Source organism: Typopeltis vanoorti, chromosome 9, assembly GCF_054136105.1.
Source record: "Typopeltis vanoorti isolate ZY-2024b chromosome 9, IOZ_Tvanoo_1.0, whole genome shotgun sequence".
In the NCBI taxonomy this organism is placed as follows: Eukaryota; Metazoa; Arthropoda; class Arachnida; order Uropygi; family Thelyphonidae; genus Typopeltis; species Typopeltis vanoorti.
This window is the reverse complement of record NC_143557.1, coordinates 112,832,083-112,846,054: the sequence shown is the minus strand read 5'-3', so window position 1 is coordinate 112,846,054 and position 13,972 is coordinate 112,832,083. Positions and strand designations below refer to the sequence as shown.

Below are 13,972 nucleotides of genomic sequence, written 5' to 3'. Positions count from 1 at the left end.
GTATTAATCAAACAACCAGTGCAAAAATTGTATCAGATGAAATCTGGAAAATTAAAAGTAGATATAGAACCCACCATTTATCTACTTTGGAACATAATGGATGTGTTTTTAGTTTTGAAAGAAAACAAGAGAAACAGCTCTCAGCTTTTCTACAAATGGGCTAGAGCCATATAATCAGCCATTTGTTAAGGGTGGGGGAGCTTTTTTTCTCTCTCTCATTCCAGCATGATGGGCCTGTCAACCTGTCACACTGACCTGTTATGTTTTGTATGGTAGTATAAAAAATGGTAAATGCAAGACTTCTCTGCTATGTAGAAAGCAGTGAATTTCTCTCCAACACACAGTGTGTCTTTCGTAGACATTCTGTGTTGGACCATTTGGTCCAATTTAGAAACTTGTATAAGAGACACATTCCTAAAATGAGAACATCTGGTTTTAGTGTTCTTTGACATGTAAAAAAAAAGCTTATGACAGCCTGGAGATAGGGCACATTAAAAGACCTCTATATAATCTTGATTTCAGGGAGCACCTCCTCTTTATTAAAAGCTTTCTCTCTAGCCAATTCTTCCAGTTCCAAGTGGGAAGCATTTTATCCCGCCCATTTTCCCAAGAAGGGTGTGTTTTTGTTGTTCAAGTGAACTCGATCACTGAACAACTTCCTCCCACCATAGGCAATACTTTATATGCAGATGACTTCACAGCTTACTTCATTCTTGTAGTATGAGAATTATTGAAAGAACTTCAACAAGTCATTGATTGTATCTCTTTTTGAGCTCTTAGCAATGGATTCAAGCTTTCACAGAAAAAAAAAAAAAAATAGTGTCTGGATACACTTTTGCCCAAAATGCACTCCTTACCCAAATCCAGAATTAAAAGATGGGGCAAACTAATATTGCATGAAGCCAAGTTCTTAGGACTCATTTTTTGATAGAAAGCTTACTTCCTTGTCCATATTCATCATTGAATATTCTTTGCTCTACAGAGTGCATGCAGAGCTATTTTCCTCAATTCACCTGTATTGTGCATTTGTTCAATCAAAAACTTGATTTTTAGTCCCAAGTTATGTAGTTCTTCAAGGAAAGGCACTCTCTCATGGTTTGGTTCTATTCATCATCAGGATATATGAATAGCTACTATTGCTTCAAAGGAAACAGTTTTCTGTTAAAAATAAAGTCGTTTCCAAAACATCCTACATGAACTAGTAATTTTACTCTATGTTTAATATTACACATCAGACTGCCATTCATTCCTTTGGTATGCATGTAAAAGAGATTATGCAAGTTGTTGACATAAATGTTATCATAAATGTTGACAATGTTATCAGCACCAAACATTAAAGCATTCTTCCTTGGCAGTTTTTCATTCCATTCCATTTCTTAGTTAACAAGAAGTTGCATTCCTGCAACCTCTCACTAACTAAGGAAGTCTCATACTCCATCATCTGTCTGCCTGCAGTTGTTTAATGGTTACAGAGCAGCACTAAACTCTTAATCACTGAGATCGATCTCGAGCACGCTCTGTAAGCATTAAACAACTGCTTGCTGCTTACAGAGCAGCACACTCTGAATTTTTACCCATCTCAGATCTCATGGTTTGAGATCTGAGACCTCTGTTGGTTGTGCTGCTGTGTTTCCTGACCTTATATAACCAAACAGCTCACACTTGATTGCAGTAATTATATTGCATGCTATTCAGCTTGTGCACATAAAAGAAACCATTACTAAAAATGTCTGATTTATACAGATTCACTGAAATTCTTTACAGTCTATCTCCTCTCTTTTGCAATATGCATTTTGCACTTTGTGAGGTTCTACAGCTGTTGTAAAAAAAAATGAAGAACCTTAATTTTGATGTTTATTCATGATGGATCCTCAGACACATTGGAATTAAGGAAAATGAGACTGCAGCTGCTAGATCAGCTCACACTTCTTCCATGTACTGTTTTTTTAGTTCAGTCCTGTATACAGACTAGAGACATTTTATAAGATTACAGTGAATTATCCAATAGCAGTCATCCTAGAGGAAGCAACAAATAAATTGTGTGCAGGATTAAGCTTGATATTAAGCATTGGCAGTATGGTCAACACAATGTAAAAAATGAGAGAAAGAGAGAGAGGGGGGGGTGCTCTTGCTGGGCTCTGCATAGGTTACAGTCATCTTACACATTCTTATTTACTGAGAGCTGCATAACAATGCAACATTTGTCTCAGCATTTTGTCATGTTCTGGTGGAATGCTAGCACTTCACATGACAAAGGAATAAAACTTTTATGAATCTGTCTGAGCCATTATACATTCAGGCAGATCTTATCAGACTCACACTGCATGAAGTTCTTAACTTTTTACAAAAATTTATACAAACACATTTGATTATAAATTCTGTTTATGTGTAGATACTGCATTACTTAACTTAATTTTTTTAAAATCTAAAAGACATAAAAAACATGTTGAGCATAACATGTTTTTTATGTGGCTCCAACCCACAAAAAGTTTATTTGTGCATTCATGCCATTGGCCAAGGATTTTATTTCTATTTTTATTGATTTTACTTTTTTTTATATTTTTATTTATTTATTTTTTCATGGTCCAGAGACCCTGCTATAGAAACCAGATAGAACTTTTTCAAGACACTTCAGATCAGTGAATGTGTATGACGATGGAGTATATTGCAGTGTGGGTGGAGAAGTGGAAACTGGGGAGGTATATGTGGTAAGCGGTGATAAAGGTAATTTGGCAGGTGTAGTGGGGAAATCACAACCAATATATGGTTTGGATAGGACTGCCTATTAGACCTAAAAATGAACTGTTGTGTTTGTTTACAAATGCCAGAAGTATCAGAAAAAAACGGGATGAAATGTTTCAATGATTGAGTTTATTTGCCTCCAAATCATTGGAATAAGTGAAACATGGTTGAATGAAGATGATATTGTAATTGGAATAGAAATGGAAGGGTACAGTATTTTTTGTGAGGATAGAAAAGGCAGGAAGGGAGAGGGAGTGCTGCTGATGATAGCGGAGGATTTAAGCCCACATAAGGTAGACATGAAAGGGGGGAAAATAGTGGCAGTGGTTATGAGGCAGTGTGGTGTAACGTGGAGGTTGATAGGAAGATATATTTAGTTGGATGTTGCTATAGGCCTGGGAATGTGGAAGGTGGTGATGAAGAAATGTATAAACAACTTGGATTAGTGAACAAAGGAAGGGTAATTATTATGGGTGATTTTAATTATGGCAGTATAGATTGGAATGAAGAGATAGCATTTGGGAATAAGGAAAGTGAATTTCTCGAATTCTTGAGAGATAACCATCTCAGGCAGCATGTAAAGAAAGGGATGCAAGGATCAAGAGTTCTAGATCTCATCATTTCATCAGAGGATGTAATTGTTAGAGGGGTTTCACATTTTCCTCCAGTTGGTGAAAGTGATCATGAAGTAATCACCTGTGTTGTGACTAGTTATATGCAGCTTTTGCGAGGAAAGGATATATGTGGAATTATAAGACTGGTGATTATGACAAGCTTAGGAGACAACTTCGAGCTATAACATGGAACGAGGAGTTGAGCAGTAAAGAAATAAATGCTGCATGGGAACTTACAAAGAAATACATAACAGCATCAATGTACGAATGTATCCCAAAGGCCAAAAGGCTGAATAAGGTTGGTGTAAAATGGATGAATGTGGAGCTTAAGCACAAAATCTGGAAAAAGAAAGTCCTTTGGAGGGAGTACAAGATGAATAATGGTAATCAGTCACATGAAGAATATAAAGAACAAGCCAGGAGAGTGACTCAGTTAGTAAGGAAAACAAAAGTAGAGTATGAGCAGAAATTGGCAAATCAGGCTAAGAAAAATCCTAGAGAGTTTTTTTAGATATGTGGCAAGAGAAGGAAGAATGATCATGGAAAGATGAAGTTAAGGATGAAAGTGATAGAATGGTAACTGCTGCAGAAGACATTGTTGAGGTATTCAGTGATCAATTTATAAGTGTGTTTCATCCTGATCAGGGTGGAATCATGAGGAACTTAAATGTAGAGGACATAGGAGAGGATAGCTTAATTGTGAGTGAGCATGAGGTATTTGAGGAAATAACCTTCAGAAGGCGATAGGATTTGAAGAAATATCACCATGCATCTTAAGAGAATGTTCCAGGGAACTAGCATTGGCATGCTGGTTTAACAAGAATTTTGCAACAGCACAGGTTCCAAGGGAGTGGAAGGAGGGTCAGATTGTTCCACTGCATAAAGGCAGTGATAATGCTGTAGCTTCAAATTATAGACCGGTCTGTATATCTGGAGTTGTGGTGAAGGTGCTGGAGGGATTGGTGAGAAGTAGGATACAGAAATGGGTTGATAACAGCAGTATTCTCTGTGGTTATCAGCATGGGTTTGTTAAGGAGAGATCATGTTTCATTAACTTACTTATGTACTATAACAAGGTAATAAATACCTTGGACATAGGAGATGCATATACAGTGGTGTGCTTTGATTTTGTAAAGGCTTTTGATAGACTACCACATGACAAGGTCATAAATAAATTGAAAGAGATGGGATTGAATATCAGACTTCTGTGTTGAATCAGTGACTGGCTGTCAGATAGGTATCAGAAAGTTGTATATGGGGGGGGGTGCAGTAACTCGAAAGAGAAAGGTCACCAGTGGTGTGCCACAGGGGTCAGTTTTATTATTATTATTATTATTATTATGTGACACCTCCAGGGAGTCCAAAGACTCATCGAGGGAGGGTGCCTACTCTACAACTCTCCATCTCCACCACTCAAATCCACTAACTTCCACTGACCGTAACTACACCAGCGGCATCTACTGCCAACCACGCTACTAGTATTTCCACAGACAATCACAAACATCCATTCCCACAGCGGGATTCGAACCTGCAGCCTTTTGGCTGGAGAGTGGATACACTTGGCCAACCATTTGGGAGCCATTGTTGTTCGATTTGTATGTTAATGATGTTGGGTTTGACTAGTGATATCTAGCTGCTTACAGATGATGCAAAACTGGGGAGAGCAGTGCATAGTCAGGCTGATGTTAATGCCTTACAAGAGGACTTGAATAGATTGCATAAATGGGCAGGTAAGTGGAACTGTCAGTTCAATGTTGCCAAGTGTAAGGTTTTGAGATTTGGTAAGCAATGATGGGTATACACTTGGTGGAGAAACTTTAACAGAAGTAGAGGAGATGAAAGAGATCTAGGAGTGATGGCAGACAATGACAGAAATTCAGGGCCACATTGCACAAGTTGTCAAGACATCACATTGAATAATGACAATGATGCAGAGAACCCTGACATGCACAAATAGAGAGGTTATGATTCCATTGTATAAGGCTTTATATGGATTATTGTGCACAGATTTGGTCACCATGTTTTCACGGCGACGAGGATATGTTGGAAAGGGTACAGAGAAGATTCACAAAGGTAGTCAGTGGTCTTTGGAATGTGGAGCATGAGGACAGATTGAGAGAATGTAAGTTGCAGAGCCTCGTGAATAGGGAAAGAGGAGGGGGATATGATTGAGACATAAACTGGTCAGGGGTTGTTATCAGATAGACATGGAAGAGATTTTTCATAGAATTGGAGAGGGGAGTAGAACAAGAGGCCATTGCTGGAGGGTGTGAGCAAAGGAGTGAGAAGCAGGTTCTTTGCATGGCAGGTAGTTGGTGAGTGGAATGGAATGCATTGCCTGTTGTGGATGTGGATACATTGAATCAGTTTCAGACGCTGTTGGATGAGCATTGTATGCGATAGTGAGTACCTCCCACGATGAGTCTCTGACTCCATGGAGGTCAGGTGTTATGATAATAATCTCCAAAAAGCAGAGTGGTTGTCTCGCATTGAGCACTGAAATTCATCTCCCACCTAAAGACAATCGCAAACATTCATGCCCATGGCTGGATTCGAACTGCAGCCTGTTGGTTGGACAGCAGGTATGCTAACCACTCTGAAAGTTATTTACTATTTATCTCACTATTACTTTATTATTAACTTATGTTCTACTGTAACTTTTGGTTTGGTGTTGCATGAACTTATTGCCAGTAAACCAACCAACCTCATAACATCCCCCTGCCAGGTATATTTTCTCTAGTTCGTGATAATAAGTCAACTGTTTGATGCAATGTAACATTGGATATTCTAGCCATATCAAGTATTGCTGTTCATCTCAAAGTTTTGTTGGGCTTAGATTGGGACTTATACAAGCCACTCAAGTTTCTCCACACACAATTTTCCTCAAACATGTTGAAATAGCATTTGCAGTGTGATATGAAATATGTTGAAAGAAACATTTGTTTCAATAATGAAATACCATGAAATTGCATAATCAAAAGAATTGTAAAATAAATGCACAAAAATCATGTAAAAAACTTTATTACTGTATTTTGCATAACTTTATTATAGTAATAAAGTTTTTTTTATGAGTTTTACTCCATTTTTATAATTCTTTTGAAAGAAACATTGGTCTATTCTATAAAACTGTAGTGTAGGAAGTATTATATTATCCAGGAGTATTGCATACAAGGGTGGTCGGAAAAGTTCTCGGCCTCGACCATAGATGGCAATGCTATTGGCAAGATTTTTTTCTTCTAAGTTGGTACATCTGTCATAAGCATCCATGTGAAATTGCAAGTCATTCTATCAAGTAGTTTGTTTTATACAGCTGTCTGAAGCAAAAGTGTTGTTTGTATCCCTTGAAATGGATAAAATTGAGTATTGTGCGATTATAAAAATTCTTTATAAAAGAAAGTTTAACACCAAAAGAAATTCATTCGAAGTTCATAAAAGTTTATGGGCACTCTTCTCCATCGTTTTCAACAATTAAGAAATGAGCTGCCGAGTTTAAACATTGCCGTACCAGCCTTGAAGATGATCCACGTGAAGGATGTCCAAAAAAGTGTAACAACACCAGAAATCATTGATGAAGTGCACAATATGGATGACCCGCGAGTCAAAGTGCGTGAAATTGCTGAGACTATAGGCATTTCTACAGAATGCGTAGGATATATTTTGCATGAAGAATTGCACATGAATTGTGCAAGATGGGTGCCATGCTTGCTCACAGCAGATCAAAAATGCACTCGCATGAAAATCTCTGAACAGTGCTTGGGCATTTTAACAAGAATAAAACTGATTTTGGGCATCAATTTATTACTATGGATGAGACTTGGATTCACCATTACACACCACAATCCAAACAGCAGTCAAAACAGTGGACAGAAGCCGGTTGTTCAGCACCAAAGAAGACAAGGTCGGTTCCATCAGCAGGAAAGTCATGGCATCAGTGTTTTGGGATGCTAAATTGCGAGTTGCAATTTAGTTTGCAATAAAGGCATTTTGTTTATTAATTATCTTGAAAAGTGTAAAACTATAACTGAGGAATATTCTTCTGATCTTTTAACCAGACTAGATGAAAAAATTCGTGAGAAAAGACCCGGTTTACAGAAGAAAAAAATCATCTTTCATCAGGACAATGCACCTGCCCACAAAGGTGTTTTGGCAGTGGGAAAATTAAGGAATCTGTACTATGAATTGTTGGAACATCCACCCTATTTTCCAGATTTGGGAAATAGGGTGGATGTTCCAACTCTTACTTCTATCTCTTTTAAAACTAAAACTCTTCCTCGCTAGTTGCGTTTTTCTTTGAATCAAGATGTGATTGCAGTTGTAGATGGGTATTTTGCAGATCTTACTGAGAACCACTACAGGGATGGAATAGTGGCGCTGGAGCATCGTTGGAATAGGTGTATTAATCTTAAGGGAGATTATGTTGAAAAATAAAAATACTTTTGAAATTATAAATTCACCACCATCATACTTCATTTGAATGATAAACTCAAACACTAGACATTTCCCAGGCATCTCCCACCCCTTTGTCCAATTCAAAAAGAATGTATTAGCTGTTGGAAGTTCACTGCAGCACGCTAGTTTGTCACAAGTGTTTTTTTTTTAATATGATGACCCCCCCCCCCCCACATGAAGGGTCACAAGACCTATAACACTACAGCTTCATGTGTGCGGGCATGTGACTAAGAAAAAAATGTAACCTGTTATTGTTTCTTAAAGAGTGGGAGGTTGTACTCAGTGAGAAAAATAGTATGGGGAAGATTGTTCCAAAGAATGGATGAAATGAAGGAAGCTTATAAGAAATTAGTTTGATGTGTTTGGAGGTGGACAACATGTTTGGGTGTTGGCCAGTGGCTGCTCTAGTTCTTACATGGTCAGAAGAAAGTGGAGGAATGGTAGCAGCAAATTCAGAGGAGCAATGTCCATGGAAGTACCTATAGAAAAGGTACAGCTCTGAAACAGAATGCCTATGATAAAGTGACTGAAAGGAGGGACGACATATCTATTAAGTGGATTGTCCTTTTCTGAAATATCGTATAGAATTCTTAGGGAGGTTTTGATTGCTCCACCCCAAATATGGGAGTAATACTCCAAAATGGGTCAGAATTGAGACACATAAAGTGTGTGAGAAAGAAAGAGAAGTAATATTTAGAACAGAAAAGAACAAGCTTTTTAGAGGCTAGAGAAGCTATGTAAGTAATATGTTTGTGCCAGAATAAATTGGATGTGACAGTCAATCCAAGAAGAGAAAGTTGACCTTGAAAAGAAACTGGAACATTATCAAAAGTGAAAGGGAGATGAGGTATGATTTTTCTTGTGAGTAATAAGACAGGCTTGAGTTTTTTTGGCATTGAAATTTACTAAGTTGTCTTCATTCCATTTGAGGATGTTAGTGTTAAGTGACTGGTTATGGAAAATCTTGAGGTATCTAACATAAGAGTACTGCAGAGTTTATTGAATGAGGAAGCAGGATGAAGAGTACTGTTATCGGCAAATCTGTGAATAGGATTTGTAGTCAGAGAAATGACATTGATATAAAAGAGGAAGAGTGTGGGTGAGAGCACAAAACCCTTGGGAACTCTAGCATTGATGAGGAAATCTGATCAGAGGAAGCCATCCACCATACACACACAATGAATGACCAGTGAGGAAGCTGGCACTCCAGTCGCACAGTGTAGGAGGAAGGTCATTAGCTCTTGTTCAGGAGGCCTCAGTACCAGGCACAATCAAATGCCTTTGAAATATTGAGAGTAATAACATGAGTTTCTCCGAATCTTTCCATGGGCTGTGTCCAAAGATGGGTCAGATTAGCTAGGAAGTCGGCTGTAGAAGGAGAATGACAGAATCCATATTAGTGATCACTAATTAACTGTCAAGTCTCAAGGTAATGAAGAAGCTGGTTGTTGCTAACCTTTTCCATCACTTTTGAAAGTACTGAGTTGAAAGTAATATGTTGATAGATGGTTGACGTTTTTAGGTATAGGCTGAATGTAGGCTTTCTTCCATGCTCTTGGGTAGATGCCAGTAGAATATGATAGCTTATATAGGTGATACAGAATGGGTGTCACTCTGTAGCACAAGTTTTAAACACAACTTTAGGAATACCATCTGGACTAAATCCCTTAATAATATAAAGATTATTTGGGTGAGGTTACCATGGTCATCAGGACACAAAAAAGGTGACAAACAAGGAAGGGTAGAAGTTATGCCCAACAATCTTAGAAGAGGACCAGAAGGCTTGACCCAGCTGAGTAGGAGGCAAGTTTATTGCATTTCATTCTTATAAAATGTATAAAATATCATCCTATGATAACACATTTCAAAATCCATGAGTTCTTTTACACTGTTGATATCACCCAATGATGATTTGGATAATAGAATATACATTGATGTATATGTCTAGTCTTTAAAGGTTCCTATGGCATAACTATAGAACAAAAAAAATTACACAATAACCTGTTTTACATTGGCATATAGATGGATAGAATGATGAAATGTTTTATTCTAAAACAGTAGAGCATCCTCCCAGTACTTATTTTAATGTTGTGTATACTTAATGTAATTTTTAAATGTTTTCTGTATTAAACAAAGCAGCGGTGTCATATTGGGTGATGAAAATAATCTACTCTTTAGTTGTGGACAGTTGTTGTATAGAAGATGTTACGTTTTAAGGTATGAACGTTATATTTGATAAAGACACTCTCCTGATGAGTATGTTGACTTTTTGAGATCTGGTAGATAATAATTATAATAATTGTTCAGAGGTGGAAAGTATTTTGGAAACATTCATGTCATTCATGTTAAAATTCAAACCCAGCTAGAAAAACAAATGCTTTATTCACTGAAGTCTTTTAAGCAGATGATCTGAGCCATTCGAATACAAATAATGAGCACCTTTTCAGATAGAACATTTCCAAAGTAGTTTCTTTCTTTTCCAAAAATTACTCACTGAGCATATATTCTAAGACTTAGTAAAAATTAATATTAATTTATTTGCTACTTTTTGCATTAAGATATAGTTGGATGATTACTTTCACAAATGACACCAGGCATAAAAATAAAGCCCAAAATGCAGTTTGCTTTAAATACAAAATAAAACTTATACCATATTTCCTTACTACCATTTTCATATGTTTTCTTAGCCCCTTGATAGCTTCTGCTACTTTTTTGATATGTGTATATTAAAATTACATTTGATAATTTCATTGAAATATATATAATGAATGATAAAATGAAGGATATTATTAATTGTTTGTAGTCTCTTGTGATGGTCCAAAGAAAAGGAAAGCTTGCAAAAATTGTACTTGTGGCTTAGCAGAGGAACTAGAACAAGAAGCTCATCAAACCAAAGTAACAGCTTCGACAACCTCAGCTTGTGGAAATGTAAATAAAATTTGTATTTTTGTTTATTTCATTTTTCTAACTTATATTTTTAAGAGTTGTATAAATGTGATATCTCTTTTTTAATTATATGATGGTAAGATATTGTTCACATTTTTCTAACTTGCAGTATTGATGACAACAGTCATCCATTATCTCAAAAATGAGCTGGGAAAATCCTCTATCTGTAAATTTTTGTGCTCTCTCTTAGGACGTAGCACTAAAGATAAGAAACTCTAACTAGAGAGTGGGAGAGAGAGTTTCCACCGTGTGTGTGTGTGATGCATGGGTTTTAATTAATGAACCATTTTCAACACTTGGATGTCATTATTTTATTTTTTTAAATTTTAAAAAAACTTTCCTAAAATCTTAATGTTGAACATTGATTCTGTGTCGCTGCACAGTAGGAAGAATACACAAGCAGTTTCATTACAAATAATTTTTAAGAAGTTAAGAAAATCATTCATTTGATAATAAACTTAAATCATTAACCTAATGTAGTTTGTCATCCAAAACATGCATTGCACTCTAGGTTGGTTAATAAAATTCACTTTTCAAGTTTTAAAAACTCTTCGAACCCTCTATTTTTCAGCATCAATTAAATTTAATTGTACTTTATTTGAACTTAACAGAAGTTGAACTGTATGGTCATCCACCCCCCCACCCCACCCCCCAAAAAAAATAAAATAAAAAATTTCAGTGTTTTTGAAAAAAGGTAGCACTTTTAATACATATGGCTGGCTACTATAGCATAATTTTAGGAACCATAGAAATACATGATCCAGTCAAGAACTGCTGCTATGCTGTATGGCATGATTTATATAAGAACCTTCCAATATTGTAGGAGGTATGCTGTATCATATCATATCAGGATTGCTTCCCATAGATTTGTTTGAGGTGCAGGATTCAAATGCGACCTCTTAATTCACATACTCCCATATGAAACTCAGTCGAGTGAATTTGGATCCCACAAATCTGGAAGTTACTTTCATGTTTAGTGAACAATCTTGAACAATATGACAACATGGCAGTGCATTATCCTTCTGGAACATGCCTGTTCCATCTGAGGAGATGCACATGAAGGACTCCAAGAGATTCCCAGGAACATTCCCCATATTATGGTACTGCTACCTTCCTGTTTCTGCTGGACCATGACATGGGGTGATTTCTTTTCCCAGACTTTCACTAGCTCTCCATCTAATATCCACATTGCATTAGTTGGAATTAAGACCATCCAAAATACAATATTTTTCTGCTCTTGAGTGGTCTAGTAACATCTATCAGATGCATCCTGTTGACATAGTCATTGATTAGGTGTAGGTATGAGTACCTTGACTGAATGCCAACTGTGGAGGCTCATATTGAGGAGAAATTGTGTTCTAGGAAACATCATCATTTGTCCTCAGGCTAAATTTTATAGCTATTTTACAATTCTTGACAAGGCAAGACAATCTGCATTCACTACAAGTATCGATGAGGTACTCACCTCATTGATGACAGAACAGCAGCCTGGTGGCTGCTGTTCTGTCATGATATAGTTAAATTGCTTCAAGAGTGAAAACTCTTGTTCTATAAACAGCCTACAATATTGTGTTTTCTCAACATTTTGCTGTTTGTGGATACTGTTTTCTGGATACTGCCACACTTCAACTGGTAACCTACCATCACGTCTGTCACGAAGTTCGTTAAATCACATCCCTTGCCCCATGTCATCAGCAACATCAAGTAAATAGTACATCACACACCTCCAGTATCATGTACTATGGCTTTCACCATAGTACATGATACATTCAACTGGTAACCTACCATCACGTCTGTCACGAAGTTCGTTAAATCACATCCCTTGCCCCATGTCATCAGCAACATCAAGTAAATAGTACATCACACACCTCCAGTATCATGTACTATGGCTTTCACCATAATAACAGCTTCACTTGACAGCGGAATGGTTGATTTTGAAATAATGGGGTGTTATAAGATTTTTTTTTTTTTTAATAGTGAATAGTTAATATACTGATTTTTTTTATTAGAACTGTTAATAAATCTGAGTAATGAGTAAGACTGAGTAAATCATAAAGATAGAATGAACTTCCTGCTGGTTAAAATGACCTATGACACACACCAACAACGATCTGAGCTCATAACTGCTGTAAATAGCAAATTCAGAGGTTCTCCATCATGTGTACGAGCATGCCTGGATCTTACCTTTGCCCAACAGGAACAAAGTTGCTAATTACATTGCTAACTGGAGGGAAAAACACCAAAATCCTGATGAACTGTTGATTATAAACGAGGAATCTTAGTGAAAATAAGTACTACTAACAGCCACCCTGAAAATCAAAACTTGGGGATTGCATAGGGAATGTGCTTGGCCCAAGTCAACTTTAAACCTCAGAGAACCTTTCAGATCACTTTATGCACATACATGGTCTCATTTCCAACCTCACTAACATTTACATTTACTACCTTCATTCTGCAAAACTTCACCTGCTATTCCTAACAGAAACTCAAATTGCAGCTTAATCAATCACTGCTCATCTTAGCTTTTCTTATTTTATACACTCTTTGACTCATTCTGACTCAAAGGTGGAATGTGTACATATGTTTGCTCTAATACATCGTGTGAAAATCCAACTTAGAATCTCCTGATTTGACCTCCCCTGGCTGTAAAGTTGTTAATAAATGTGTGCTTCATTTTGTATGTTGTGGACAAGATGTTTTGTGATATTATTTTTTATCTTTCTTTTAGAGAAACTTGTGTTTTCATGTAAATAAGTAACATGAAAACACAAGGCATAGGTAATAATATTTATTTAATTAGAAGGCCAGATGAAATATCTAGTCTTCTAATTATGCAAACAATGGATTGATTTGAAACCTAAAGGGCTGTGTAATGTTATATTTACGCAAGTGTAATATTATAATCGAGGGAAAAGGTTCATAACTGTAAAAAAAAAAAAAAAAAAGCTGAACAATGTGTTATTCCAATCAGACTTTCCCCATATTTTCAATAAAGATAGGCAGTCGTTCCAATTCAAGTTCAGGTGGTGAAGCAAGGCTTCAGCACTCTCTTTAAACAAATGCTCAAATTTGTACTGACAATGATGTAGGTGTGTTTCAGACCAAAGAATACTGTGATCTGTGTCTATTCCATGTTGCCCTAAGCCAGATTTATTAGATTTCCTGTGGCAAATATATGATTGATGTTCTTGTATTGTCTTTTCTAAAATAATTATAATACA

The 13,972-nt window shown here is 36.6% G+C and overlaps 1 protein-coding gene across 3 annotated transcripts in view; it reads left to right on the top strand.

Annotated features, from left to right (window-relative positions):
• The window catches only part of CIAPIN1 (cytokine induced apoptosis inhibitor 1), a 139,539-nt gene extending 128,707 nt beyond the window's left edge, over positions 1–10,832 (top strand). For all 3 annotated transcript variants that reach the window (XM_090398154.1, XM_090398156.1, XM_090398155.1), the window contains exon 7: positions 10,609–10,832. In XM_090398154.1, coding sequence (XP_090254280.1) covers positions 10,609–10,817 — 209 coding nt within the window. In that variant the 3' untranslated portion in view covers positions 10,818–10,832. The remainder of the gene's footprint in view (positions 1–10,608) is intronic.
• Positions 10,833–13,972: the final 3,140 nt, after the last annotated feature.